Source organism: Syngnathus leptorhynchus, chromosome 1 (assembly GCF_054491065.1).
Source record: "Syngnathus leptorhynchus isolate UIUO chromosome 1, UIUO_Slep, whole genome shotgun sequence".
Lineage (NCBI taxonomy): Eukaryota > Metazoa > Chordata > Actinopteri > Syngnathiformes > Syngnathidae > Syngnathus > Syngnathus leptorhynchus.
The window spans coordinates 23,987,217-24,004,464 of record NC_141195.1 but is presented as its reverse complement, the minus strand read 5'-3'; the positions used below and the strand labels follow the sequence as shown (position 1 = coordinate 24,004,464).

The 17,248-nt window shown below is 40.3% G+C and overlaps 3 protein-coding genes across 4 annotated transcripts; 1 reads left to right on the top strand and 2 right to left on the bottom strand.

Moving 5' to 3' along the window:
* Window positions 1–758: 758 nt before the first annotated feature.
* Window positions 759–3,765, top strand: urp2 (urotensin II-related peptide). Its single transcript, XM_085918217.1, has 6 exons — window positions 759–1,129; window positions 1,211–1,308; window positions 1,410–1,697; window positions 2,389–2,423; window positions 2,590–2,734; window positions 3,227–3,765. Exons 1-6 carry the CDS (start codon window positions 1,098–1,100, stop codon window positions 3,256–3,258), a joined length of 630 nt encoding a protein of 209 aa, XP_085774343.1. The 5' UTR covers window positions 759–1,097; the 3' UTR covers window positions 3,259–3,765.
* A 400-nt stretch (window positions 3,766–4,165) lies between these two features.
* On the bottom strand, window positions 4,166–8,405 carry ptk6b (PTK6 protein tyrosine kinase 6b). 2 transcript variants are annotated; one of them, XM_085939087.1, is made up of 8 exons: window positions 7,897–8,405; window positions 7,652–7,770; window positions 7,388–7,557; window positions 7,137–7,296; window positions 6,906–7,067; window positions 6,268–6,449; window positions 5,870–6,023; window positions 4,166–5,793 (listed from the first exon to the last, which is right to left on the bottom strand). In XM_085939087.1, the coding sequence occupies exons 1-8, from the start codon at window positions 8,403–8,405 to the stop codon at window positions 5,567–5,569; spliced, it is 1,683 nt and encodes a 560-aa protein (XP_085795213.1). In that variant the 3' UTR covers window positions 4,166–5,566. The 2 variants fall into 2 exon arrangements, with proteins under 2 accessions (XP_085795213.1, XP_085795298.1); XM_085939172.1 differs by having other exon boundaries at window positions 5,870–5,999.
* srms (src-related kinase lacking C-terminal regulatory tyrosine and N-terminal myristylation sites) lies at window positions 8,378–16,488 on the bottom strand. The gene is made up of 8 exons (XM_085939300.1): window positions 15,777–16,488; window positions 14,342–14,463; window positions 13,416–13,582; window positions 12,207–12,354; window positions 11,931–12,089; window positions 11,645–11,826; window positions 11,400–11,556; window positions 8,378–10,706 (listed from the first exon to the last, which is right to left on the bottom strand). The coding sequence occupies exons 1-8, from the start codon at window positions 16,148–16,150 to the stop codon at window positions 10,507–10,509; spliced, it is 1,509 nt and encodes a 502-aa protein (XP_085795426.1). The 5' UTR covers window positions 16,151–16,488; the 3' UTR covers window positions 8,378–10,506.
* Window positions 16,489–17,248: the final 760 nt, after the last annotated feature.

The following is a 17,248-nucleotide window of genomic DNA, read 5'->3' as shown; positions in this document are numbered from 1 at the left end:
TTAACGCAAGCCCTTCTTTTCAGGGTACAAGGAATGAATGATTGGAAGTTCTCAGGCAAAATTCTCTTCCCCCAGCAACTGACACACACACGCACACGCGCATACGTATGTTCCATTTATCAAAATTATTTATCTTTTTTTAATCCGGGGGGAGAATGCTTATTTTGGGAACCGAGATCGTCACTCGCGTCAAATTCCTGTCTGTGACATTAATTAGCACAAAGAGTCACCCTTTCCTGTCTTTTGTGTCTTTTGGTCATGTTGCCCTCATCACACTTCTTTTTTTTTTTTTTTTTTACAACCTGTTTGTGTGCATTGTGTGTGTGCTGGGGTATTGGGGGAGGGGGGGGGGACCTTTCATCCAAGTTTAAAACAAACCCTGGATAGCGTCCATTAGTGTACAAGTTGTGTTTTAACATTTTGAAAGTACTGTATTTGTTTTTGCCGTGTGTGTGTGTGTGTGTGTGTGTGTGTGTGTGTGTGTGTGTGTGTGTGTGTGTGTGTGTGTGTGTGTGTGTGTGTGTGTGTGTGTGTGTGTGGCCTGGTGCTGTGGAAGCGGTGATTAGTTAGTTCTTAATATGTTTGCTTAGGACCACAGTAACAGAAAGACCCTCTGACGCATGAGAGGACTCACACAAGGACACACATACGCACAACCACACACACAAGCACACATCCACTCAAGCCCTAAACACACATTTACAAAACGATATTGGATCTCAAAGTTGGCTGCCAAAGTCCCCAAATGTCACCCAATCTATTGAGAAGCAAGAGGGCGGAGCCTCTCGAAGCGATTGGTCGACGCAGATTTATCGCCCGACTGTCCCGAAGCGGAATTTTAAAAAGGCGAGTTCGTCGGAGAGGATCAGGAAGACGAGAGTCGCCGGCGAACACTTGACAAGCCTTCTTCTTTAAGAGGCGCATCCCTGGAACATAAACCAGAAATAAGGACGGAAGATTTATTTCGACAAGAAAATTATTTAAATACATTGCTGCATTGACGAACACCAAATCCTGGTTGAAATACTTTTTCAAAGCTTCATTTTTTTTTTTTACATATCTATTTTTGCGGGAAATCCAAACTGAAAACTCACAAAATGATGACGACCAATGGACCGTCCAAATCAATGTAAGACAAAACTAACGAATCTAAAGAAACAACAAAAATCTCAATCGATTTTTCATTTTTCGACCTTTCCGAATCACCAAGGAAATCAAAGATGCTTCTTAGAGGTGCAAAATTGCCGTTCATTCCCGTTATGATGCTGATTGTCACCACGCAAATCCAAGCAGCACCCACAGAAAAAGGTATGAAAGCTAAATCTCCATGTTTTTTTATTTATTTTTTATTTACTAATCTTTTCAAATACCCCAAATCGATTCTGATTTAACCATTTCTCTTCCCCTAGATCTCCTGAAACCTCCAACTCATCTTCCCGCTGGTATTCATTTGTCGGCTGAACCCCCAAGGTCCGGTCAAAGCGAGTTCCTCAAACACTGGCGTCTAAACACCAGAGCATCTGGGGCAGAAGGAACGAGACGAGGAGACCGAACATTTACTGCCGGCATGAGATACCATCCTGGGATGGACGGTTCTGAGAAGCAGGGCCAGATGCTAAAGATGCTCTCGGTCCTTGAGAGGATGCACCGGACGTTCAACAGTACGCTGAAGACAAGGATCACCTTCCTGCCAAGAGGTTAAAACATCTTCACACTTGCTGTCATTATAAAGGCGTGAGAGAAAAGGCTTGGAAAATGCTTCGGATTCCAGAGGGATTATTTCCAAAGGACAAATTTATAGTTTGGATTTGAAATGTAATTTTTGTGACGGCAGTCCTGGAAATTTTCTGACATGGCCCGTAACGTGTCAGTGTTAATCGACGGCAGCCATTTGCAATTTTCACAACACTTAACTTACCCTGCTTTTAGTGGCTTTTCTTGTGGTGACTTCATCAGATCATTCAAGATTTTTTGACACATATATTGCTATCATAACACATCATCTGTGATACATAAATTGAGTATATGGTTGAGATTGTCATTGTGTTGACTCCGCCATGGCGCCGTTGGCTCATGTAAACATATGGCAACCATTTTGGTTTTAATACAGTTCACTGCTACCCTCTTCTGGCAGTTTGGCGCATTACAACTCTTTAAAGCGCTTGCAATTTAAAGGGCCAGTGCATCAAACCAATGAAAAAGCATAACATGTCGTAATTGGACCTTGTCAATTTATGTTTTGATTCTAATGAGCTTCTTCAGTCGTTCTTGACATTTAATGAATTAACGACGATTTATTAGCTTCTGGGTAGTAAAATGAAGTGCGCTGAAATTGTCCTACTGGGCATGATATGAAATCAATAATAACTTTATTTTTATTTTTTGCAGCAAATGCAAGAAATTCAGGACGGAAAAATAAAATGGTAGGTCCCTTTTGATTTTGTCCTTCCGTTTTCTACATCATAGGGTCAGTTTGGGACTTTTCTAAATCAGGATTGTTTGACCTTGGCAGGGATCAACCAAGTTCAGAGTACCTTGATTTTAGTTCAACCCTCATTTAAAAATTGTCTTTCATGGTCTTATGATGAGGCTGCAGCAATGTTGACCACCGCCCCGCCAGCAGCTGCCAATAGCACCGCTTCCGGAGCGAGTGCCGGCGTAGTCGTCCCCAGCCTTACCGGCCGCAACCTCCGCAAGTCGCTCCCAACGCAGTCTAAGAAGACAAACAAAAGAGGTAACGATCAACAATCTCTAAAATGGCATGTATTCATGCTAGCATTAGCATGTCAATGGCTTTTCGCTATCTTTGTTAGCATTGAGGTAAGATGACTTTCGTGTAACTCTTTTGGTTTAATGTTTACAGTTTAATATTTATAAACTTCACCTGGATGTGGCATCAAATAGTTTGAAGCCTCTTTTTTTTTGATGAATTGTTCAATATTTGCCAAAATGCTACTTTTGGATTGGACTCGTATCTTGAGTTTATAATCACGCGTATCTCAAGGCAACACTGCAAATAAGAAAAATCACAAAATAATCAACTTCTCAATCGCTGTGAAGTAATAGTACACAGTGTAAAGTAAAACTACACGGTGATGGAAAAAACACACATTTGGAATCTATAAGAATGCTGATGCTAAAAAAAAAATCTTTCTTGTAGCATCATTGTCTACAATTTTTTATTTTTTTATTTATTATTAATGATTTTTTTTTTTTTCTTCAACAGTGTGTTTCTGGAAATACTGCTCCCAGAACTGAGCTCCCACTCCCCAGCGTTTCACCTGTGAGCCTCATTTCCCTCATCACATCTCCTCCATTCATCCATCCAACGTTCATGGCCTTTGCTTTGTCCTCATGAGAGAAAAAAAAAAAAAAAAAAGAAGTGAACTATTGCTTTATCAAAGTGTCTCATAGCTCGTCCAAAATTTGGATTTGGCCATTATTCTCCACGCATCCATCCTGCCAACCAGTTTCCATACCTATGCTCTGGGCTCGCGTTTGACCTCTGCGTGCTAGGCAACAGTTGCTCAGACATCAGCAGGCCCGGGGCCTTCCACCGCGACGGCGCCAATACCCACTTAGACCTTTTCATCCAACTCGTTAATTAACAAAACTGACCGATCAAAGAAGACGATGTGTGCTCAAGGCTAAGCACATGGAAAAAGAAATCCCCGTTTAATACCACCCCGCCCGCCTAAAGACAGATGCACATTGCTTTTTTTTATGTGTATGCCTTTTTGAAATAAAGTGCTTCTACAACATGCCAACGACAACATAAACTAATCTTATGTTTTAATGTCTTTTTTTTAACGTCATTGTTTACGCTGAATGACCGAAAAGTTCAGAAAGTTGATTAGCAAGTCAACAATAAAGGGCAGATGAGTTAAACGGTTTGAATAATCAAGAAATCTCTTGATTATTTTGTGGATCAATCAATGATTTTTTTTTTTTAAACCCCGTTTTAATTTCCATCCTATTAATCTAAAATAGAATATTATTTTCAATACACAAACATGAATGAATTATAAATCAATTTTGTTTGGTTCTTAACATGTCAGAAAACAGGCAAAAATATTGCTCATTGTTTTTTCAAAATAAAAGCAAATGTTCTCTTTTGATTCAAAACAAAGCTAATCAGTCTGTTTTTATGCAGGACTACAAAAAATTGGAGAAAATTTATTTTATTATTCTGGCGATTTGGACAAAATTAAAAAATATATCTAAATGAGTTATTATGATGAAAAATAATAATCAAATCATTTCATAATGCTTGTCAATTAATCATTGCGCTATACGGCACACCTTGTGAACGGATTATCTCGGCAAAAGTGCTCAGTTACATAAATTTGTACATATCGGTGAACAATTTATGAAAAAAAAATTCTCCTGGCATTTCAGATGTTCTATTCCAATACAAAACAACCTTCAGGCATGTGGAAGCTCGTTAAATTGACGTATATCCCGATTTTTTTTTCGTTCCCCGCAACAAAAACGACACAATCACTGTATTTGTGGTGTGACTTTACATAGTGTCTAAAGCGTTGTAGTGTTGGCTGTACATTCCTCATGTGGATGTTTCCATGGTAACAGATAAGCGTGTTTGCTGTTTGGATGAGTAAACTGTGCTTAATTACATTCAGAGCGTTTCACTGCCACTGTTGCCCCGGTGATGAGTGTGTGTGTGTCTGTACATGCTTCTATGAGTGTGGAGAGGTGTTAAATACACAGAGGTGTTGCGCATAGCATTATTTTGCATTCATTGATCTACAACGCACAATCGTGTAGTAGTCCCAAATGATTCTAAAAAGAAGCAGGTGGAATCATTTTGCTTTCAGGAGTTGCTCAATATTCACCAAAAAAAAGCAATCAGGTTGGAAGGATTAGGCACGCACTATGGTGAAAATTTAGAAAAAGTGAATTATTTATTATCTTTTTAAATGGGCTGTATAAAAAGTGAGTTATTTATTATCTTTATCAAATGAGGCCTTCTGACATGCTTTTCCTCTTATTATTTGTTATACCAAATTGTCTCATTCATCCTAAATCTACAAATCTAAAAATGCATTCAATTATGCCCAGGACTAGAAGATTTCCAAGATTACTTTTAAGTAATGCAGGTTAAGTAACATGTAACTATAATTCAACACAAATACAATGATACATTTTCTAAAATCTGTAACAAGAAAAGAATTCACGGATAAAACTGACTGACCTGACCAGAAAGGAATCGGCGCCATTTTTTTTTTTCAGCAGCGGATTTATCACACAAATACAAATGCAAAGTACGGCTCTATTTAGTGACATAATACTTGATGCAGTTAAAAATAATAATTGCCTATGTATGAATACACTGCAAATCATTATGCAAATGATATATATATTTTTTTTTTACTCTGATTTATAAATAGTCTATGCAAATGGTGTTCTGCATATTGTCAAATCTGCATCATTTTGAGCACGCTATCAATGTGAGCGAGTGCTAGATTGTTAATAAAATGCGCCCAGCGATTAGATGGCGACCTGCATCTCTTGCCAAAAGTCATTTTAGGTTTTTTTTTTAAGCCTGTTAAGTTTCTGTAGGTGTTGTAGGTGCTTCTTTATCTATATGTGCTATGAGACTCCCATCGTAGATGTTGTACATTTGCTCCTTCAGTTGGCAGAAAGGGGGCCGCTGGTCGGGATCAGTATTCCAGCATTTGCACATAATTTCGTACAGGAATGGCGGACAACCAGGAGGTGCTGGCATTCTGTAGCCCTCGCTGACCAGCTTGTCCGCTTCCTCCCCGCTCAGACCTGCCGAGAAGACCACCCGTTATGGAAAATCCCGCAGATCAGCACGGTCTTCGCCGAGTTTCAGCTAACCACTCGCCTGGGTAGGGCACACCTCCGTAGGTGACCATCTCGTAGAGCAGGACGCCGAAGGACCACACGTCCGACTTGACGGAAAATTTTCTCTGGTTGATGGCTTCCGGCGCGCTCCATTTGTGTGGGGTGGCTTTCTGGTATGCAAAGTAGATTGGCTCCTGGGATACCAAAAACACCATTGCGTCACTTAATGTGTTTTTAAAATGACTTAAAGTCGGTTTATGGCAATTTTCGATACCAAGTATTTTTGCTCTTTTTGTAACTTTTTGGGGAGTTTCCCAATATAATATTCAGTATTACTGTTGTAACAAAGTAGCGTTCGGTGATCTAAAACACAATATGTAACAGTTGGCAGCTCTGCTAATCGTCTTTTTACAATTTGTATAAATAACCACCACCCACCTTGATGACTTGGGTCAGTCCAAAGTCGGCCACCTTGCAGATGTAGTCTTCTCCAACCAGGACGTTCCGGGCCGCCAAGTCTCTATGGATGAAATTATGCTCTTCCAGGTACGACATCCCATCAGCCACCTGACCGGCCATGTCCGACAGTGATGACATATCCTGCTGCTTGCCCTCGGGACCTCAACGTCAACACAAAAAAAAAAAAAAAAAAAATGGCCAGAGTTTAGGATGGTGTTGTATTGCCGATGTTAAATGCTAGTTTGCTGTAATGTCTGAGATGCTACATGCTAGCAGTAGTTTGGTATAACTTATCTTCTACATGCTAATACTTGCTAGCATATCCAGAGCAATATTATTGGTTGTCGCAAGCAAGCAACTTAAGGCAAAACAAACCCGAGGATACGCAGATATTTTAAATATATATCAAATTTGTAAAAAAACAAAATCAAGTTGCTTAAGTTTAGTGGTATTCATAAGCATCCAATCAGAACTCAAGTAGGATTCTTAACTCATTAGGCCAGTGTCATGGTGCTATATGCTAAAATGCTAACAGTAGTTCACGCAATGTGGGATGAACTTTTATTCTTGTTCTTAAATTTGATTCAACCTTAGCTAATCACAAAAAAGTAACCTACTTCTGAGCAGGCTGAGGAGACTTCCTTTCTCCATCAGCTCGGTGATGATGTAATACGGCGTGGAGGCGGTACAGACGGCAAAAAGCGAGATAAGGTGACGGTGGCGCAGGCGCTTGAGGATCTGCACTTCCCTCTGGAACTCTGAATGGTTTACCTCCGAGTCTGGAGACAAAGAGAAAAGAAGGTGACCACGCAGAAATTTCAAAGGGGCCAACGCGGGACCATAAATACCATTCTTGATGATCTTGACGGCCACACGAATGCACGACTTCCACCACCCTCGGTAGACGTCCCCAAAGAAGCCGCTTCCCAACTTGTCCTCCAAGGTGAACTCCTCCTTGGGTAGCTCCCACACTTCGTCTGGGAATTGGACTTCTGACACAGGTTCTTTCTAAGGGAACACACAGACACAAGACGTAGACTAATGAGGGAAGGTAAACACAAACTCATAAGAAGACTTCAGATGACAATCTATTTTATACCGGCCTGCAGGGTTCCCCCAGTGTGTCCTCGTTGCTGAGACGGAGACTGTTGTTGCAGTAATGCGCCACCAGATTGCTCAGTGACGTAAACTGCTGCATGCCATCCAGGTCGAAGAGACCGTCGGACGTTTGGGTGATCTTGAAGTGTTTCACTCGAAAGCTAGAACGCACTGCAGACAGGCACACAAACCGGCTTTCGTTCAAATGGACATGCCCGCTTTGTGTTTTTATCTTTCGGCGGGGGGGGGGGTGACATGATCTTGCCTGAGAGAACATATCCGACGTGGTTCTCGCTGGATCGGATGAGGAACGCTCCCGGTCTGTTACCCGGTGCCATGAGGAGACTTATGGCGTCTGAGCGGTTCATGGTCCCAAAATTCCATCTGATACACGTGAGGGCAAAGAAAGAAGAAGAAAGATCCTCATTCTGTCAAAGTACCATCATTACCAAGTAGCGTCAGCAAAGTAGCATTTTAAGCTAATGAGAATTGTAAGCATTGTAAACTCACGGTTCCACCTGCATACTCGTCTCAGTTTTCTTCAGGTAGTTTCCGGGCACAACCCCGCTATCAAGCTTGTTTCCAGTCTGGTCCAGTTTGTATACAGTCCACCAGTCATCACTTCGGTGCTGGACCTTGAACACATCTCCCGTCTGAAACGTCAACTCATTTGAGTTACGGCCCTGGAAGTCCCACATTGCTTCGTATGTGCTCCCGCTCTCCTCATTGTCCACCGGTTGCGTCAGGGGCGGTTCCGGGTTCGATACTATCTGGCCGTCCACCTTTGTTTTGTTGTCCCTGTACAGCTTCTGCCACAGAGCCGGGCATACACTACGCAGGCATTCGTCCATGTTTGAGTGGAGTAGAAGACGCCCTGGATTACAATGGTACACAACACCTGTTGGACCAGTAGTGACATGGTTGGATTTCTGAGAATGTTGCTTGGGGACTTGAGCAACACATGGCATGAAGGTGCTTTTATTTAATTGCATTTTTACTGGCATGAGTTCCTTGTGCATTCTATCATGTCACCGCACACGAGACCAAATAATAAAGTTTTCATCACGACCCCTCACACAGGTCGGAAAACAATATACAGAATGAGAGTTTTGGAAGAATTCTCACAGTAGAGGACATTATGGGAGACTTAGGTACAGACTCGACCCGAGATATAACAGGGGGCATTATGGGACACTCGAGTGCAAAACTGGACATTCTGTGGTAAGAAACAAAATAGATCATTTTGGGACATAATGAGATTCAAGGAAGATGGTGAAACACAGAAACTTTGATGCCAAATGGGATCATAAGTGACATGAGGACATAATGGGACAAAAGAAATGTTCTGAGATACTTTGGGACAAAATAGAACAAAATGGAGAATCCAGGGAACATGATCAGATCATCCCATTCGCTACATGACTTGCTTATTATTTCAAAACAAAAACTTTCAAGTACTTCCTGTAACAGTTATCTATTGCACTAAAAATAGCAAGGGAAAGTATGTCAACATTAGAGTGGAAAGGTTTTATTTTTTTGTGACTCACAAGTAACTCGTCACTCTATACACTTTGTTTTTGTATGGCTCAAGATTGTAAATGTCAAAGTAAGAAAGTTGCATTGTTGTGTCTCATTGCATGGCATGCAACACTGTCAAAAAGCGCAGTCGCCGTAGGGATCGTGGCGACGACTGTGTAAACATGGCGCCCCTTCTGGACGCATATGGAAGACTGAGTTGACGTAATACTTTGGGCTTGGCGAGCAAGTCTTTTCGCCACACCAGTCGAATGCTGGAATGTGCAAAACAGCCCAACTTAGACCAGGGGTGGGCAAACTTTTGTGCTCTATGGCCATTTTTACTTAGGTCGGGTCATCAGATGAGGTAAGATTTAAAACTGTAATTTAAAAAAACAAAACAAAAAAAACATGAATTATACAAAATTAGAATTTGTCCTTATTTTGATATATTATTTATAAATACATTGTAATTTATGACGAATTTAAATGTATAATTGAATAACAAAATTTTCCATATACAATTCGCCACGGAGGAATTCACCTATTAACATTGTTTGCGTGACCTCGAAAGTAGTAATTAGTGTCAAGCAAGAATGTTGACTCTTCGAGAGTCTTTCGCATTTTGCTCTGCTGAGCGGCGGTTAAAAAGCAGAATCAAAAAAACATTTTAGAAGAAGGGTTTGAAATTTAATTTGAAATATTTTAGATCATAACGCTGGTCTACAGCATATTTTAAATTACAGATGCTTAATGAATCCTGAAAAGTATTTTTGACACAAATTTAAAACCAAAGTCAATTACTTTCTAGCAATGTTTTCATTTTTATGTTTGACCTAGAAAAGCTTACGCAATACGAATTTAATAGTTACTTACTCGCTATGAAATCACAGAAAAAAAAAGAGAATAAAGTAGGTCAGATTCGGAATCAGTGCAAAAAAATGTATCTCTAAAAGTTTACTTGCATCTCTGATTCAAAAAAATGTAGCAAACATTTGTTGACCAGAAATTATAATTATTTACGGCTCAAACTATTAATATAGGAAACTGCAAACATTTTAGGGGGCATTAATTACTTGTGGAGTTCTTGGTAAATGAAGTCATTTTTGTAATACTTTCTTCATGAATTCGATTCCATAAAAAATAAATCCAATTTGAGAAGGGGGGAAAAAAAGGGTAACTCATTCTTACGAATTTGAAAATACTCTTTATCATGTAAATGTTCAGTGGGCTTGATTAAAAAAAAAAACCTGAGCCCTAATTTGCCCACCCATCGTCAATGCGCAGTGCTTTAACAACTAACAACCACTTTCAGGTTTTCATATTTGTTCTTAAAAAAAATAATAATGCTAAAGCTAATGACCAAAAGGGAATTCTGCCTCCATTGAGAAATCAGAAATGTTCTATCATCCTTTGGACAAAAATATTAGCTTATGTCAGCCAGCAATGTGGCTAACCACCACTAACCAGCACATCATTATTGCACATAGCGCCTCCTTGTGGCCTGTATTCATCATTGGTCATCTTCAGATGAAAAATTCTTTCACGCCAGTTTTTGTCAGCGTCCGTGGGAGCAAAGTTGTCCTCCTCCTCCCCACCACGTGGTCACACCTCAATGGTCTTGAAGTAGATACGAGCGTAAATGGAGTCCAGCTGGCTATGCAAAGCATGGAAGGAAGGCCTCTTGGACGGCTCGGCCGCCCAGCAGTCCATCATGATGCGGTGGATGTTGTGAGGACATCTGCTCGGACACGCCAGGCGAGCGCCAGATGACAGCAATTCCAACACCTGCTTGTTGCTTTTGCCTAAAAAGGTCATCACGCAGTCAAGGAACGGGAGGATGAGAATTCCCCTAAGTTGTAAAATTACAATATGTGCTACGTAACTGAAATAAATGTTTGAAACTCGATTTTACGTGACCTGGATTTGACTGTACTTGTAACAAAAAAAGTTGAAGCCACAGTAACATAACAGCATACCACTAGAGGGAGCTACAACTGAAAGTCATTTTCCTAAATAAAAAGCTCAGAAATTTGCCAAAATGATCTATCACGGCTGAATTTCATGCAAGGGTCCTAGAGACTTTTTTTGTGTGTGCTCATGTTGATAGATAAATTTCACATTGATTAGTCAAGCTTGTGCCCAGGGTTCATTTCTAAACTTCCATGAATGAGGGAATTCTTCAGGGGTCATGTTGAGGCCCCCTAAAATATGTACAATTTCAAACCTTTTGAGGCATGTTAGGCCTTCAAAAGGCAATTATTGACTATGCACTTAGTCTTACAACTTTTTCAACATTTGTATGATGTAAATCTGCTTTTATGTGATGTTGAGATATTTTTTTTATAAGTGTATCGACGTATTATTTCATTAGATTCCTCTTACATTGTTCTGTTTTTCTTTTCACAAATGACGGCATTACATGTATCACATTTTTTGTGTTGATAAAAAAAAAGATTTCTTTGAATTTCTAAAACATGTAGGATGTTACACGCTACCTTCGTAGGGCATTTTCCCACGTGACATCATCTCGTAGAGCAGAACGCCAAAGGACCACACGTCCGACTTGACGGAGAACTTTTGGTGAATGGCGGCTTCTGGTGCCGTCCACCGCACGGGTATCTTGGTGGTCCGGCTAGCCGTGTACACGCTGTCCTGGAAAACGTGGCCCAAAGTCAGCGAGAGACAATTTGATTGTTTTGTCTTTTTCCAAAGTACTTCCTTTTCGGAGTCATGAACACACCTTGATAATACGAGCCAGTCCGAAGTCTGCCACCTTGCAGACCAGATCTTCTCCCACCAGTATGTTTCTCGCCGCCAAGTCTCTGTGGACGATGTTCCTGTCTTCCAGGTAGGCCATGCCCTCGGCCACTTGACTGCCCATGTAGATGAGGTGAGCTGAGGTCAGCACCTGACCTTCTGCAGCTACACACAAAAACAGAAAATGGAAGCCACATTGAAATGTCCAAAAGTTTTTATGTTAACTCTCAGTGGAAGTGTTTTTGTTTTTTTTCTAAATGTTAACTCACAGGCCAGGTAGGATTTGAGGCTTCCTTTGGTCATCAGCTCAGTCACAATATAGACGGGTTCTCCTCGGGAGCACATGGCCAGCAACTGGATCAGCTTGGGATGGTGGAGGCTCTTCAGCGCTTGCACCTCTTTCACAAACTCATCCTGTTTGGTGTCCTCTGAAAATCACCCAAAAGAAAAAACATTCTCAACTCTATTGATATGTTCCAGACCGATGCGCAAAAGGTGAAAATATATAATACAGTGGAAGTTGTTTGAAGACAAAAAATGGATACCTTGTTTGAGCATCTTAATGGCCACTCGCTTATTCTCAGTGGTCCACTGAGCCTCCCACACTTCTCCAAAGTGGCCTTCGCCCAACTTGCGGTGCATCTTGAACTCCTCCCGAGGCCTCTCCCAAGGCTCCATGTCGTAAAGCTCCCGCTGCAGAGCACAAGCATGTGAGTACACGTCGCACGACGCTGGGGTGTGTGTGTGTGTGTGTGTGTGTGTGTGTGTGTGTGTGTGTGTGTATGTGTGTGTCATCCGTGTTTCACGCAGCAGGTTCCTTGCTGGTTCTTCTCTGTGTCCTCACTGCTGATAATGAGGACAACCAAAGTGTTTGTTTGTTTGTTTGTCACTGATGAAGAAGACAAGCCAGGAGACTTCTTGTGATCATCTTTTATTATGGATGTGCCACAAACACAGTGAAATTGTTTGACATTTGACAAGTCAACACAATGGGAAAAAAAAAAAAAGGTAAAAAGTGACAAAAGACTGAAATGATAAAGAATCAACTCTTGAATGAGATTTGGCGATTACACAAAGAAGCAACGGTCACATTGTGCCTGGTTATTAACATTAACAAGGAAACTAAATTGAAATGTTTGAGAATTGAAATGGGACCATTTTAAGACCGTACAATTATTATTGCTACAATTTTAAATAATTTTTCATACACTTATTATACCACCATTGCTATTATCAGTTTTGTGTACACTGAAACAAAACAAAATAATCACAGTAAGAGAATCAAGTTTTTCAACAGAAAAATTGGAATATACAAGAATAAAATTGTATTAAAATTGAGTGAAAAAATGTTTTGTCACTAAAATTCTCAAGGGAAAAAGTTGGACTATTTTGAGAATAAAGTGTTATATTCAATGTTTTTTATATATGAACGATTCTAAAATTCAAAGAATCTATGAAAACTACTTTAAAAAAGTTGCTACACAAAAAAAGCTATTGTACAAGAGTATAGTTGAATTTTTCTTTTAGATATTTTAGAGATCTTCTTCAAAAGGAAAAAGTAGCACTGTTTTTTTAAAAGAAATAAATCATAACTATCTGAAAATAATGTATTTTTTCTTTCTTAAAGAAAACCTCCCTCAAATCTCTGAAGGAGAAAAAAAGAACTAGAACTAAGCTGGAAGCTCGTCCAATTGTAAGCGCTGACAATATATCTTGATGCTTATGAATTAATATTCGGCTGTATGAATTTTTACCTGCTGAGCACAAGGTTCCACCAGCAGCACGCCCAAACTGCGAGGGTTCTTCTGGTAGTACGAGACCAGCTCGCCCAGCGTCCCGAAGGAGATTTTGTCGGACACGAAATAAGCGCCGATGGAGGAACGCTGCACACGAAAGTGGATCACCTTCCCGTCGCTTCGAGCTGGAAGTTAAACAAGCACAAAAGGAAATTGGTGTTCAAGCATCACCATACATCCAACCACAGAGGGAGCATGTAGAACTCCGATGTTGCACCCAAAAGCATTTTTTGCATGTTAAGATACTGACTGAACAAAGCTGAAAAGGACAAGTAGTGAAAAGTCTTGGCATATTTTGAGAGTAAAAAAAATTTGTAAAATTACAAAAAAAAGATTATATTGACCATTCTTGACAAAATGCTTATTTTTGGGAGAAAAAAAAAAAAAAAAAAGACAAATTGTTACAAAAATAATCATAATTTAAAAGAAATAGAAATGTGGGAAAAAATACAAGGATTAAAAAGTAATTTAAGAAAAATATCTGAATTTTAGTAGTATCATGTGGAATACAGTATTTGTGAAATAAAATCTTTATTTTCATGAGAACAAAGTAATCAGTTCAAACACTGAGAAAACTAGAAAAGTCTATGTTACTATTATGTAGGCTACAGTATTCACTTAACAAAATATTTTTGATGTGGAAAAGTTGCCTATAAAACAAACAAAAAAAGCAAACATAAATGTATAAGAAAGTATTTTTTTAAATGAATAATACCTGAATAAAAACACAGAAAATGAGAAATAAAAATTCATCATATTTCAACCCAAATGTTTTGATTTTGAACTTTGAAAATTCTTGTTTTTCTTGACGTTCAAAGATACCAATCACCCAAGAAAAATATTGCCAAAATATGCCAAACATACACATCAAAACACATACAAACCTGAGAGGGTGTACTCATCACTATGACTCTCACTGATGCGTGCCAGGAAGCAGCCATCTTTGTTTTGGGGGGCCAGCAGCAGCTTCTCGGCTTTGGTACGGTTGATGTTGCCGTAGTACCACCTGCACACATCGTTTGAGTCAACATCTCATTTCTTCAAACATATTTTGAGTGAGGAGCTTGTAGATTAAGAAATGAGATATAGTCGCATATACAAACAGAAGAAGAACGTAAACACTAAACTGGTCGGTACAGGCGACTGTGAGATTGTTTACGTGTATGTGATCGGCGTGGGCGTGTCGCTCGGGTTTCACTGAAACTAACACCAAATGACTGATTCAATTCAAAATGTCATTTTGATCGATTATTAGTCCTTGGCAATCACATGTGTGCATATTTGTGATTATTTCTTACTCCAAACTGTACATACAACATAATTTATATGAAATTCCATAGTGGAACGCAAGTTCACCAAAATGCACCGTCACGCACATGAGCTGAGTTTGGAGAGTTTCAAAAGGTGCTTTCTGTTTCTTTTTTTTTTGTCGTGGATTCCAAAAGAAGCAGCAATGCGGATCTTCTTACACTTGTGTAACAACAGTTGAAGGTGACAGTTTGACCGTGGGAGAGAATATTCCTATTTTCATTTTTTTTCCTTTGCATTTTTTTTTTTTTTTTTTTCAAAATAAAAGAGACAAAATCAGCATTTTGAACACATTGTCAAATTGAAATGATAAAGACGGGAAGATGAAATATGAACAATTTGGCGGCCCATGAAGAAAGTGTAACTAATGGGTCAGTTTTCTTTGAGTGTTAAACCGGTTCTGCTCGACACTCATAATATGAACAAGGTCAGCGTCAACAAAGCAGCAGCACATTAACTTTGATTGTGGAAATGTCAAATAAATCAAATACATAATACTCGACTTTTTAATTGTTACTATCTTTGCTCAATGCATTTCAATTCATTCATTCATTCATTTCATTTCAATTATTTGCCAATTTGGGGTATTTGCGAGCTAGGTAGGACAGGTTGGTCCATCTTCTGATCGGATCAGAGCTTTGTCTTTTTTTTGTTTGTTTGTTTGTTTGTTTTTTTTACTTGATGACTGGCGATCAGCTCCAAAATCCTGATTGTGTAAAAATAAAGCCAGCAAATTAAGGGAGAAAAAAAAACATTTGGACCATTTGATAAATGATTTTAAAACTAATCCGAAATTATTGAAATGAAATTGTCAGTAGTTTAGAATAAACAAAACGTTTTAGTCAAACATAGACATATGCTGTACAGAAAATCGGATCTATCTTTTCCATAATTGTATGCCACTTCGAATTCTGGAGCAGTTCGAAAGCAAGATGACAACCGACCTGAGGTCAGCCTCAAATTCAGCCTCCTATGGTTGAGGTGTCTTAACCGACCTGAAATCAGACTCACTTGTGTTTGGCGAACTCGTCCTGGAGAACGGCCACATAGTTGGCGGGGATGAGTCCAGACTCCAGCGACCCGGTCAGTTTTTTGGCTAATACGTAGTTCCCCCTCTGCTCCAACACAGAAAGCTTCTCGCCTTCCCGGACCGTCAGCTCGTCATCGCTGCGGGCCTCAAAGTCGAAGAGCGCCGCGTACAATTGGACCGGCCTCTTCTTGGGCGACGGTACGCGGATGTCGCCCGACACCGTCCTGATCTCGGCTGTATGCGCGGCCGGGTTAGCGATCACATGGTTGGACAGGCTCGGGTAGCGGAAGTCGGGCCAGATGTGATCCCAAAGACGCTTGAAACAAGGCATGCAGGAGCGGCAGCAGCCCTCCATGACCTCCGGATCTCAGAAGCGTCCTTCAATCGTAGAAGGCGAGCCCCCGCAAGCCCAGCACAGAAGCAGCCGCCCCGCGGTGCTGCTCTCCTGCGCGGCCGGGATGAAGCATTGTTCCGGGCCAGCAGTAGCAGCGGCAGCGCGCTCCAGATGAGCCGGACCGACCGGTTTTTTTCCCTGTCGAGCGCATGGACGCGAGCCGCCGTGAGAATGCGGAAGCGGTTGAGAACATCCGAGTTGGCAGCTTCGGACTCGGGCTTAATTTTGGACCGACTGACAGGCGTCCTTTTGAAGTATTTGCTTTACGCGTGCGTGACACCTGACAGGTGCGCGGGCACATGGGCGCGCACCCTACAAACAATGAGCGATGATCCTTTTCACGATGACGTCACATATTTTTCCCGACTGGCAAAAAGTCGGATTGAATTGAATTCTTGGATGATTATTCTCTGCAAGTAAAATGATATTTTTTCTTTGTCTTTATGGTTTTAAAACCCTTTAAAAGGCGGTAATCTCAATGATATTGCTTTTTGTTCTAAAAGACAAAAGAGATGAGCTGGTTAGGACAGTTTTTATTATCATTAGTATATTTAACTTTGTGTTGTACATTTCAGGAGGTCCGAAGAAAAAAAAAAAACCCAAAATGTTCCAAGTGACAGCACATTGAAAATAAAGTCACCATTAGATTGTTGACATGATATGTTCTCTTTGACAAAACACAACATAAAATCTCATTTACATATATGAACACATTAGGTCCACTGTTGTATGAAATCCAAAGAAAGACAATAAATAGAAAATGGTATCAAAGAGGGCAGCAAATGAGTTTGTACAAAACTTTGTGTTGTTTTTGTTTCCTGAGGTTGACGTGTGTCGTCTGCACCCTTCTCGATCGCTAAATATACGAATAGACCTCCAAAGTGGGTCTCAATGGCTTTTCATTCTCCCACACCGATCGGTGTGTGTATGAGTGTCTACATAACTGAGCCCCTCCAACCCCCCCCCCCCCCCCTTCAAAAAAAAAATAATAATAATGAAAGATGCTTCTTGTTTCATTTCTTCACAAACTGGCACCCAACTAGCTGTTAGCATCCTAAA